Below are 13,426 nucleotides of genomic sequence, written 5' to 3' on the forward strand. Positions count from 1 at the left end.
AATAAAAAAGTTAAATTATTCAACTTTTTTTCCCTCTTTGTGGCTTCATTTCACAGCAGGTGCATACTTTACAATGGGACAAGTCAATCATATGAGCCCTTTTTAAATCCCTTTTTTAAGCAACAGGAGCAGTAACAATTCTAAGAGTAAAAAAAAATGTATAACACATTAATTCAGTCTGATAGCAGCATTTGCTTCCAAAGACAGCTTACACTTAGAACAGTGTCTCTAACACACTGGCCGACACCCTCCTCTGTGCAGGCGCGGGTGTCTCAATTATGTCCTTTTGGGGGGTGAGAGGTGAAGCAGGCTTCCTTCACTGCTTTGATGATAACTGTAGAGGATGCTGACAGAAGCTGACAGCTCCACTCTGTAGCCTTTGCTCCCTCCGCAGATGGCGGGGTTTCCCAGAGGAGGGACGATATCTCAGCTTCTTTAAGCCTTTCAGTGTGATCCAGTGTCCCAAACCTGCCACACCCATCAGTGGGGATCAGTAAATATATTCTTGTTGGTTAAGTGAATACAAGGACCATTCTACCCAAAGGCAGATGAATTCTGCATTCTATGAGGTTTTGAAGCTGCAGATAAAATGACCCTGCTGGACCAATGGTTGGATTGCCCAGCAATTATACTGTGGTCATTCACATATTCTGTATCTATATTAAAATTATTTTTAAAATTATGAATTTGATTATATAAATGATAAAATTATTTGCTCTATATATTAATTAGGAAGAAAAATAGAATATGGATTTTTAACAATATACACACATGCACACATACATACACGACAGCAAACTGGACAATGATCATTTGGACAGGAGGTGGTCGTAGGCACTGTGGGATGAAGGGAGGGCAGGGAGGAGAGGGACTATAAACAAAAGACATGATAACACATATGAAAATGCCATAATTAAACTCATCATTGAGTACACTGAATATATGCTAACTTTAAAACATTTAAAAATTAAATAGTAAAAAAGAAAAGTCATGAGACAATTATAGGCCCTGTAGGTTGCTTCTGTTAGCTATGTAATGAATAGCCTAGAGAAAGCCATAGTTTAAAAAAAACTACATCGACTTTTCTCACTAGTAAAATATGGAAAATAGGTTGGTGTGGTGGCCCACACCTGTAATTCCAACCATTTGTGATGTTGAGACAGAGGGATTGCTGAAAGTATAAGGTTTGCCTTGACTATGTAATGAGACACTATCACCAAAAAACCCCAAACAAATGTAGAATACAGGACATGAGACATGAAGTTATAGTTACTGAGAGGGATAAGTGTTTATCTCAACAAAATGCCTAGCTCATATAAAGACTCACTAATGCAAGATACATTTACTTATTAATATGCAAATGAAACAGAAATCATGAACTGGGTTTCATCTTTTCTTTTGAATCTTTCCAATCCTTGTCATTTGGTGACTGCACACAACAGTGAAAACCAAAACAATAGCCAATGTTGAACTGTCCAAATTAGGGCAAGGTGAATTTTTTATTTAGAAAAGTTGATGTGAACTTAGTAGTTAAACAGATAGCATCCAACTCCACTCACTACAGCTGAGGCTTTAACTCAACACCCACTGGATGGCTTGTGTCTATAGATGACCCATATTGTGGCTAACTAACCTTTCATCAAAACGTGATTAATAAAAAGTATTTATGTGCCCACGCAGGATTAATTAAAATGATTTCCCAGCAGAAGCATGGTTGCCAATTCTTTTCTTTAATGGACTAAAAGATAAATGGGCAAGGGAAAGTGCCAGGGTTTCAATATTATGCCTTAAACTTAAATAACTCACCATCCTTAGTGAGAAAAAGCTCTTGCTGAATGCGGTGCTATTGTTAATTAGGACATGATTAAGGGGTGGATAGTTCAAAATATAGTCATCATCTTGATAAATTACAATGGCTCATTATTATCTGCAGAGTTTAAATAATTTTGAATGTTTGGGTTCTTAAACAGCAGGACTGGCTGCCTCTGTTCTTTCTCTGAGTAAACGGTTTATGTTCTATGAAGCCTTTGCTTCTCAATATTCTACCATTTTTCACCCATTAAGGTTACATATATCATTGCTTTCTTTGTGTTGGATCTGTCCTGGTCCAAGGTCTAGAGTGAATACTAGGAAAGAGGACACTTGAGGAGGACACTAACCTGGCCCCTCTTGCCTCTAATTTAAACAACAACTGGCTAGTATCTTTTCAGAACTGTTTACCACATGGTCTTAAATATTCACACCTCAGCAATGGAAGGAAAGTTACTATCGTGACTCCCTACCCCTTAAAAAAGATTCTATTTATATCCTATATAGTTTTTTCATTTCGTTTTATTATTCTGTGTATGGGTATTTTGCCTATGTGTATGTCTGCGCTTCATGCTCATGCAGTGCCCTTAGTAGCCAGAAGAGGGTGTTGAATTCCATGGGACTTGAGTTACAGACAGTTGTGAGCCACTGTGTCGTTGCTGGGAATCGAACTTGAGTAATCTGGAAGAGCAGCCAGTGCTCTTTTACCATCGAACTATCTTTTCAGCACTGATTCATTTTAAATTATGTGTATATGTGTCTATGAGTACGAATGCCCACGGAAGCCACAGGAGGGCATCAGAGCTAAAGTTACAGCAGTTGTGAACTGCCTGAGTGGGTATTGGGAATGGAATTGAATCTGGTCCTTGGAGAGAGCAGTCCTGGCTCTTTCCCACAGAACCATCTCTCTCTAGCTCCTTCCCTTCTTCTTCTTCTTCTTCTTCTTCTTCTTCTTCTTCTTCTTCTTCTTCTTCTTCTTCTTCTCCTCCTCCTCCTCCTCCTCCTCCTCCTCCTCCTCCTCCTCCTCCTTCTTCTTCTTCTTCTTTTGGTTTTTTGAGACAGAGTTTCTCTGTGTAGCTTTGTGCCTTTTCTGGAACTCACTCTGTAGCCCAGGCTGGCCTCGAACTTTCAGAGATCCGCCTGCCTCTGCCTCCCAATTGCTGGGATTAAAGGTGTGCGCCATCACCGCCCGGCTCCTTCCCTTCTAAAAAGGCAGAGCCTGAGCTTTGGGCACTGTGCAGTCTGCCCAAGGCCACAGGGAAACTAAGAAATGGGGCTCATTCCACACTGAACCTGACACCTTCTTTCCTGAAAGATGATAAACTATGCAGCCATCAGGCAACAGCAACAGTCTCTGGAAAACACAGGCATGTGCATATTTTACTTTAAAGTCAGTCTCTCTCTCTGTGGTGTGTGTGTGTGTGTGTGTGTGTGTGTGTGTGTGTGTGTGTGTGTGTGTTGAGCATCCACGAAGAGTGGTGGTCCTTAACAGAAAATCAAGTGTATGGATACTTTTACTCTGTAGGGCATGGAAAATTTGTATTTCCTGCATGGTAATACAAACTTCCTATTTCTCATTGCTTTTTCCATGAAGTCAGCAAACATCTTGTAACATATGTTGCTGTCCATCACCCACCATACAAAGAGCAGGCATCTTAATGTTTTATAGTGTTTGGGTGTTTTGGAATTACCTCTACTGACATTTATCAGTTAAATAGGGGATAAATGGACCCAGTTTTGCCTAGGACAGAGAATATTGAACAAGGGTGTAAACCAGTCTTTGAATAATCTCTTCATGGGTAGTTGAGACATTTCTCAACCTCCCCTGTTCTCACCTGCTCTTGCTTGCTGAGTCCTAACTATTCTTTCTGGACTCTGGGCTGGGTAGGCAGAGTCTTCTGATTCATCCATACACTTTAGTTTGGTGACTCTGCCCTTACAGGGCTCACCAATTAATTCTCCTGCTCTTGACTTGCCTGACCAAACATCCTCCTCCCAGAATCATTTGGTTTTAAACAACAGTTAGCCCTCTCCCCTGGACCCCTTGGCTAGCACTTCATAAAGCAGACGGCACATCTCATGCATTTGTAAGACTTCCAGTGAAAAATGCAAGGCTTTGGATCAGGGAGTTAAACCAAAGGCAGGAAGGAATTACTTGTTAAAGACAGCAATTGAACAGATTCACATTTGAATCCTGGCAATGCCTGGTGACCTTGAGCATATGATACTATTATTTCACAATTCAAATTCCTAGTACGGGAAATTACCTCTTAGTGTCTACATAAGAAGTAACTGGAGCCTGGGAGTGTTTGGCACATAGTAGGATTTAAGAAGTGTGCATCCATGATATCAGCTCTCACTATCACAGTTACACTTCCCCTGGGGGTCCTCACTCCTTTTACCAGCAGATTTATTGGCACAATCTAAGATGTAGTTTATCGATAGCATTGGAAACATAATTTGAAAACCTGAAATACAGTTAATTACCTAGGTAATTCTTGTGTTGCCAAGCAACCACATGGACTATTTGCTCCCAACAACTTACCTGCCTGAGGTTACTCTGTCCATATTGATCTCCACAAAATGCATGTGAAAAGAAATCAACTAATTCCATCAATATTTTGGCTTTGTATGTTCAAGAGAAAACCACTGACTTCTCTCTTCAGGAAGTAGTGTTGCTGAACACTTTGGTTTGGTGTGAGAGAGTCAGAGTTACCTAACTTTGGTGGTGTATTTGAGTCATGTAGAGAGCTCTTAAAAACAAACAAACAAACAAACAAACAAACAAACAAACCAACCAACCAACCTACATCTCTTGCCTGTACCTCAAGAGAATCTTTTTCCACGAGCCTGGAGTGGAGGATTTGTGTTTTTCTTTTTGGATGGAGTTTCGTGTAGCCCAAGCAGATTTCCCACTTCCTGTATAGCTGAAGAGGACTTTAAACTTCTGATCCTCCTTCCTTTTCCTCCAGAGTGCTACAAGCACAGTGTGCACCATGTCCAGGATGCTTAGATACAGACCCAGAGCTTTCTGCAAGCTTCCAACTGAGACACCTCTTAGTCTGAGGATTTGCTTTTGAATAAGATCACCAGGGATTCTAAAGTCTGTCCAGGGTTAGAAACTACAGATGTGGACTCTTTGACTTTCTATGTCTATGGCGCAATCATTCTGAACTTCAGAATATGGGAGAAGATCTAGAAAATTCTGTAAACAGCTTTGCTCAAAACAAGTTTGCTTCCCTTCTGCTTAACACATACATTTGTGACTACTCAGTACAGAAAGAATATTATCCAAATCAAGGTAGAACCAACTGCACATGATGCACAGGGCACAGTCACCTGATGTTTCCTGAGTTTGGAATCCTTCCAGGCATCAGGAAAATTATGTTTAAGATTTTAATCCTTCTATATATGACACTGTTTCTGTAATAGATTTTATGCATCTAAAATATTGACAGGTCTGGAAATAATAGATTTGTTAACAATTGGTTAAATAGTCAGAGTTAGCATGTAATTCTTTATTTTCTTTTCGTCTGGACTGGATGGAAATTTCTACCAAGCTTGAGACAGGAAAGAGTTACTGTTACATTTTATAAGCAAGGGTTATCTTTTATTCCATAGTGGGACTTTCCTTACTGAAAGTATTATAGATCCAACATAAAAAGGTGATGGTGAATTCAAAGAAAAAAATGACACAGTGCTAGGAAATTTGAGAAACGTCTTGAAAAATTTTTAATACTGTATTGTACCAAGTGCTTTTGGCATTTTGAAAATGAAGGTATTAGCTCTGGGGAAACGCTGAGAGAAAATACATTTTAAAGGTAAGTGTGTTTGTATGTATGTGTGTGTGCATGCACGTGTCATGATGGGCTCATGGAGGTCAGGAGACAACTTTAGCGCTATGGTTTTTGCTTCCCACTTGGTCTAGGCAGGGCTTTCTTGATTCTGTTGTATGGTGTATTCTGAGACAGGTGGACTCTGAGGTTCCTCCCAACTCTCCTGCCCCTGCCTCCCATCTTGCATGGGAGTGCTAGAATTATAGGTGTGCACTACAGCATCAGGCTTCTTGTGTAGGCTTGGGGGTAAAACTCTAGCCATTAGGCTTGACAATTTCATAAACATATATAATGAGCTCTGGACATTCTCACTTTTCACTCTCTTGACCCCCTCACTGCTGTTAATCCCCTTTCCTCCATAGAGGTTCCTTCCCCATGTCCATGTCGTCTTGTTCTGTTTTGTGACTCACTGAACTTAAGTGGGGCCATCTGTCACAATGGGCTAGACTACCCATTGGAGCCAGAGGGCTTTCTGGTGGCTACACAACCCAGGACAATGGCTCCCCCTTCACAGCACCCATCAACAGCTGTAAATCTCCAGGGAGGGGTAGGGCCCCACACCCTCCACTCCATCCATGACTGTCTGTCGACAGGCCCAGCCTTGTGCTGGCTGGGTGCAGGAAATCACAGCTGTGGTTAGGTTCATGACGGCCATGTTTGTGTCACGCCCAGAAGATGGTGTTTTCAGTCTGTGATGATTATGTAATTCAGTGACAGGCATGTCCTTGATAATTATTTTAAGAAACAGGTCTGCCAATGGCCAGAATAGCTATTTTTAACACTGGGCTGACTTGTGGTTGAACTTAGGCTAATGGAGTTTGTTTCAATTTCAATTTAAGAGTGGGGATTGCAAACAAGGTCAAAGGCTGAGGGCTCCATGGTGGAGTGCATGCTTGGCATGTGTAAAGCTGGGGTTCTGTTCTAGAACCCCAGAACGTTTATGGTCAGGGTATGTAGCCTAGTGCTAGATGGTAGTTTCTTATATAGTGTGTGCAAAGTCCCAAGTTCTCTCTCTAGTACTGAAAGTAAAAATAAAATCAAATATTTTGAAAGTGAATTTTAAGCCTATAATCAGGTTTAAATTTTACTTAACCACCTGTACTTTATGTCAAAAGATAGGGATGATTTCAGTCTCTCTTCCTTGCTCCTCCCTTTCTCTGTGCATGTGTGTACATGTGCATGTATGTGTGTGTGAGAGAGAGGTGAGGTGAGGTGGTATGCTTACACACACAGAGGCTGGAATCACTGGCAGGTATCATTCTCTATCTTTCTCTAACTTATTTTCTGAAACAGTCTTTCTGGAGCCTGGAGTTCTCAGATTCAGACAGAATAGCAGGTTAGCACGTCTCAGGGATTGTCCCGTCTCTGCTTTTCCCTCTCTGGGATTATAGGTCCATGCTATCACACCCAGATTTCTTACATGGGTGTAGGGAATTTTACCTCAGGTCCTTGTATGAGGATGGAAAGTACTCTACCCACTGACCTATCTAGCTCTTTTATTTAATCTCCATAGTATCTACCCAAGGATTATACTAATATCAGAATGTAATAATGCACTAAATCATCAAAGCAGTTTGGCATTGATGAAATGGCCTAAGGGAGGTCACTGAGTAGAGAGGCAACATCCAGTGGTTATCACCATTCACACAGTAAGCTCATAGTTAGAACAGGCCAATGTCTTCCCAAGTTCCCTGATGCCATACAGAAAAAACACTCTAGGCCAGTGAGCCCACCCAGGATCCCTGTGGAAAGGAATGCCCAGAGTGGTTATATCCTCTGATTTGCCTCAGATATATATGCATGAGTGAAAAGACAGAGTTTTTAGAATTTTGAATTCCAAAAATACACTGCTTGGCTAGAGAGGCAGATAGATGTATCTACATATTTATATAGGTAAATATGCATGCATGTAAATGTACATACGTGTAGAAATGCATATTATGATAATTTGAATGAGAAATGTCCCCATAGGCTCAAGTATTTGAATGCTTGGTCCCCAGATGGTGGAGCTGCTTGGGGGAAGTTATGGAACCTTGAGGAGTTGGAGCCTTGCTAGAGGAAGTGTGACACTGGGGGTGGGCTTTGAGGGTTTATAGCCACATCCCACTTCTGGTTCACTCTCTGCTTGTGCTCTCTCAGCTTCCTGCTCCAGCTGCCTGCTCTCATGTATTTCATTGGAACCATAATCTAAAACAAACTTTTCTAAGTTGTTTCTGTTTGTGGTGTTAATATTGCAGCAACAGAGGTATAACTAATATATTTATGCAGACAATCACACACATGTAGACTTACATGTGTAGATGTGTGTTTTGACTGCTCCATTCATGTTTATCTGTGAGGAAGCTATGATTTACTGTGAAGGCACATTTTCAGCCTGTTTCCATTAAACTATGAGAGAGAGCGAGAGCGAGAGCGAGAGCGAGAGCGAGAGCGAGAGCGAGAGAGAGAGAGAGAGAGAGAGAGAAATTATTCCATTTTTTTTCTTTACCTGGTGTTGGCCATGCTACAAATATGGAATCAGAGCCCAGTGCGGTGACATTACATGGGGGACGGACATCTTCTGGGGTCCACACAGGCATCTGGACAACGTAATCCTCACTCACACTGCTGCCTCCTCCCGTTTTTGCTTCTAACTTGTAAACGTACCTGAAGACACAAAAGCTGTTATCAGCCAATCTTTAAGAGACTGGGACAATGTTTGCTGGCTTCCTAACCTGTTGTTTTGTCCTAAATTTGTGACAATATTTGAATTCTTTCCTATGAGAAATGTTATCATGAGCTTGGTCGTGGCATCTAGCATTGACCATGCTGCTCTCTAGAGCTGTCTCCCAAGTCCATGTTGAACCCTGTAGTCATTCATGGCTTCTCCGGAGAATTTCAAGAACATCTTGGGGGTGTGCTACTGGGCTGTGAAAATTCAATTTAGTCTTTTCCATGTCTAAATGGTTTGAATTTCAGGGAGATTCGTTTAGAAGCAGAGATATCTAAATTGATCTGTTATCTTCCACAATAAAACTAAATTATTCTCTATTCTCTGCACTGAAACATCTGTTGATGTAGGGTTTATCTTGTGTCTGCTGAGAAATGAATGGGAATGAATTGCAAATGGGTGGCTAAGATGACTCCTGTAGACAGAGCATTGCAGGGTAGTGAGTGGAGGGGAGATAAGAAGTGGTAGGTGATGGCAACACGATCCTCACAATCTCTTTAGTTGCTAACTTTGGAACATAAGTTTTAAATACCATTGATAACTTTTGAAGTTGGACATTGTATTTTATATATTTAAATTTCTCATGACTTTTTTGTCAAATAGAGGACGAATTATCTGTATGTTAAAAGGATTTCATGTAGGCTGAAAACTAACAACTATTTAGCACTTTTATCCGTGACAGCATGGCTAATGAATAAGGAGATTAATTCAATAATTGAATAACATTTTAATGGGAGGTATTTTTTCCTATCCATGAACAACTTAGAAAGCTTACAGTGTGGTTGGCCAAGTTTCCCTCTGTCACCTGCTGTTGGATTCCAGGTTTTTATCAGTGAAATTCTGTTCATCACTGCCGCCCACGAGAAGCAAGCTTCCATTACGCCTCAGCTGATATTGAGAAATGAGGCCGTTGGGCTTTTCTGGAGGATTCCAATATAATTCCACGGTTGTAGAATTGATGATGATGTGTCGAGGTGTCACCCAAACTCCTGGCAGAAATGACACAGTGAGGTTTTATTGTGAGGATAAAATACATGCCTTGTGAAACGGGACAGCTCCCTCCACAAGCCAGCTAGCCTTTCCTTATCTGTGGGTGAAAGCAGTCTCACCGTGGAAGAGACAAACATGCACGGCCTTTGCTTTGGAGATGAAACAAGTCACCAAGCCTGGATTTGCTTTCTCTCTGGCTTTACTTTTGAATGCCACACCACTAGCCGTGGGAAGTGTCTGAGGCTTGGCCTTTGTTCTGGCTGTAATTTAATGGAGGAAAGCTAGAAGAAAATGTGGGCATTTGAAACTGACACTCTTCACTTGGGTTGTGTGGAAGGAAGCACAATCAGGCATTTACCGGAATTATCCAGTTCAGTCACTTAGAATTTCTACTTCCCTCTTGGACCAGGGGCTATGCATGTCCTTTTTTTTTTTTTTTTTTTTTTTTTTTTAATACTTTCTGGCCTGTTTTCCTGGTTTCTCAAGATTCTTCAACCGTCTCTTAAAGCATTGGAGTGTCTTAGAGCCCCAGGATCTCTCCTCCCTTCTGCATTCTTCTCCTGTCCCACCTCCACATCCTTTTCCCTCCCAATCTCCTTGACGATCTCCCTTGCTCACCTATGCCGAAGGCTCCCCAAGGCATATTTTATACCAATTCTCCCGTGGGCTTCAGACTTACGAATCCAACCCTTCATGTGGCACTGTCATTTAGCTATCTATTTACATGTCAAAAGCTCAAAGCATCAACATTGGGACTGTTGATGTTCCTGCTACAGGATATGTACCTCCAAGCTTGCCCACAGATTAATTTTCTCAGGCAAAACACACAAACGGAATTCTCCTAAGGTATCCCAACCCCTTTACTCCCGTCCCTGCGCTCCGCAGACCCCACAAAGTTCTCCTCGTCACTGCCGTCTCTCAGGCCACAGCCTTTCGTGAACTTCTGCACTAGCATCTTGTCTTTTGTCATTCTGGGGACTGAACCCAGGGTCGGCCTTGCAGGGCACCTGCACTACTCTGGAGCTGCGCCCTCAGCCACATCACAGCCTTTAAGCTTTTCAGTCTCCGTGGTGCCTTGGATTCACTATGCAGCTAGAGAGCCGCCTTGAGCTTCTCCTCCCCTGTGCTGGATTACACGGGTGTGCTGCTGCTTCTGGGCTAGCTCTGCTCTAAGTCTGGCTTTCTCTACACCCCTGGAATCTTCTCAGCACTCCCTGCTTATTTCATATGTATTAGGAAATGCATGACTCTTATTTTTTTATTATAAATATTTTTATTTTATAATTAATTTAATTTTACATATCAGCCACAGGTTCCCCTGTCCTTCCTCCTCCCACCCCCCAGCCCTCCCCCTCAACCAACCCCCACACTCTTACTTCCTCCAAGGCAAGGTCTCCCCTGGGGAGTCAGCCCAGCCTGGCAGATTCAGTTGAGGCAGGTCCAGTCCCCTCCTCCCTGCACCAAGGCTGAGCAGTGTCCCAGCATAGGCCCTAGGTTCCAGAAAGCCAGGGCTCTTACTTTTTTTTATATCATTCCCTTCATACCATGGCCTCTGTGGTCACCATTTCTTGTCATGGTCTCTATTTCTCCACCCCTAGCCTCCCTAGTACCACAGTGGCCCTCATGTATGGTCCTCTGGCCACACCCTTCCTATCTCCAAATGCTTCAAGCTCAGGTCTTCCCTGTCACTAGGATTCACACTTCCCCTGGATGGCACCTGCTCCAGACGCCACAGGTTTTGCATCTTATTTGCTCAGTCCTCTGTGTAGATTCCTCTGTCCCTGCAGCTTGCTTGACATTTACTGTCTTATTCTAGCTTCTTCCAAGGGGATTCTGACTCAGTTCCCAGCACACATACCTTTTTATTTCCCTCATAACCCTTATGATACCATGATCATCTTTTCTTTGATGTGCTACTTTTCTTACTTTGTTATGACTGGGTAGTCCATCCACCCTTTTGCCTGCTTTAATGCAAAATTATTTCAACTGAGGCAGGGGTCTTCAGTCTTATTTGTCAACATGTATCTATGAATAGCAAACTAATATGGGCAACATATCTCCTGAAGATATTACATTAGGCAGTCTAGACAGTTACAGAGAGTACAGTTGATCATGATAAGATTCATTGTTTCATGAAGTTGAGTCTTCAGCATAAAGGATAAAATATGTACAGAAATAGCCACAGTTCAAAGTCTGTCCTTAATTATTCTTTTAAAAATAATGTTTTTGGATTTATGTACTTTTAATTTTATGTGAGTGTGTTTTGTATATATGCATGTGTATCGTATACGCAGTACCCAAAGAGGGCAGGAGCAGGCACTGATTCCTTTGGAATTGGAGATACAGATGACTGTGAGGCACCATGTAGATGCTGGGAACTGATCTCAGATCCTTTTTGCAAAGAACAGCCAGTGTTCTTAGTCACTGATCCATCTCTCCAGCCCCTGAGGTGCTCACAGACATGGAGAACCTGACGGTAGAATGGTGAGTCTCCTGAAGGTGGCTGTGCTCTGCACAGACCTCATGCCTTCTCTGAGGGGCTTTCACAATGCCCCTTCTATTAGGCTCCCTACAGTCAACAGCTTCTGACTGAGCATGTCTGTCGTGCAAGCTACTCTGTAAAAAGTAAGTCTCTGACATTTTTAGAAGAAAAAAAATGCTCAGGACATTCAAATACAATTTATTCAGCAGCACACTGAAGAAAGGAAACAGTCTAGATAGATTTCAAAGGGCCTCAAGCGTACGGGCATTCAAAAGAGCAACTGATTTCTGAGAAGAAAGCTGTCCATCTTGTTATCCCTCAATGCTAGACAGAGCACACACTGAGGCCTAGGTTTCTCTGCTGACAGCTTCAAACAATCATTTAGAGTTCAGACTTCAACAGCACATGGACTTGTTGATGCAGGAGATGAAGCACCAAGGTTTAATCGGCTTCTTTGGAACTCATCTCTCTGTCCTTGAGGGATATATTAGAATTCACCAAGGAAGACTGAGGAGATATACAGTGGGTGGGATACTTGCCACACAAATGTGAGGGCCAGTGTTTGAATCCTCAGTGCCCACATAAAGGCTGATGGAGCAGCCTCCCTGAAACCTTATTTTTCAGGGCAGTCATAAGAGATCTTTAGAGAAAGCTAGCTGACTACAGGAGCCAAATCTGCAAGCTCTGGGTTCAAGTGAGAGACACTGACTGGATCTATAAGGTGGAGAGTGACTGGTAAGACATCTGGTACCAATGTCTGGCCTCTACACACATTCATGTGTTCACATGGGTGTGTGAATGCACACACACACACACACACACACACACACACAACACATATGCATGTGTACTCGTGCATACATGAATGCCACACACATATACACATACAAAAAATTTGCCAAAGAACCAAAAAAGCCATAGCTTAGTTTCCAGCATGCACTCTTCAAGGCAGCCTATGCATATGTAGGTTCTAATGAAATAAAAGTAACTCAAATTTTGGAGTTGTTTCATGTTTTCAAGTCAAGTTTTTCATGTGTTCAGCTCCATGGAAGCTGGCTAAAATTCAATTGGAAAGAAGCAGTTTCAATGTGCAAATAGCAAATAGTAAATGCTATATATTTACTGGCGGGGTGGGCTTGGGCTGTTGTTACCTTAACCCTTCAAGGCATAGTCGACAGACTGAAGACCCACTTGAGTGAGTGCCAGGTGTGAATTTGCCCCCTTTTTCCTCCCACACTCTAACTGCAGCTTTAGCACCAGAAAACCGATCCTATTCTGTGTAATAGAGGACAGATCTGAGGCAATTCAAGGGAGGAATGGATGGAAGGAAGAGAATTGACCTCTGGTGCCACGCTAGGGCTAACCAGGTGGGAAGTTTTGGGGCCAAAGTCAGTAGGTAGACTATAGTAGCTGCTTTGACACAATGACTACCAGAAATAAATGCTGCTACTGAATGTACTTTAAATTGATCTTAAGTATTGTGTACTATTACCAACTTCTAAAGTTCCTTCAATCATCCATTAGCTAAAATTCCCAATGTTTATTGTGAATTGGCTTCTTAAACTCTGTTGATGAAAGCCAGTTCTGAATGAATTCATC

The 13,426-nt window shown here is 42.1% G+C and overlaps 1 protein-coding gene across 1 annotated transcript in view; it reads right to left on the minus strand.

The window, feature by feature from the left end:
- The window catches only part of Ush2a (usherin), a 697,985-nt gene that overhangs the window by 104,793 nt on the left and 579,766 nt on the right, over positions 1-13,426 (minus strand). Inside the window, exons 56-57 of the mRNA XM_059281179.1 lie at positions 9,161-9,344; positions 8,134-8,291 (exon numbers count right to left, since the gene is read on the minus strand). Of these exons, the coding sequence (XP_059137162.1) occupies positions 8,134-8,291; positions 9,161-9,344 (342 nt within the window). The remainder of the gene's footprint in view (positions 1-8,133; positions 8,292-9,160; positions 9,345-13,426) is intronic.

Source organism: Peromyscus eremicus, chromosome 15, assembly GCF_949786415.1.
Source record: "Peromyscus eremicus chromosome 15, PerEre_H2_v1, whole genome shotgun sequence".
In the NCBI taxonomy this organism is placed as follows: domain Eukaryota; kingdom Metazoa; phylum Chordata; class Mammalia; order Rodentia; family Cricetidae; genus Peromyscus; species Peromyscus eremicus.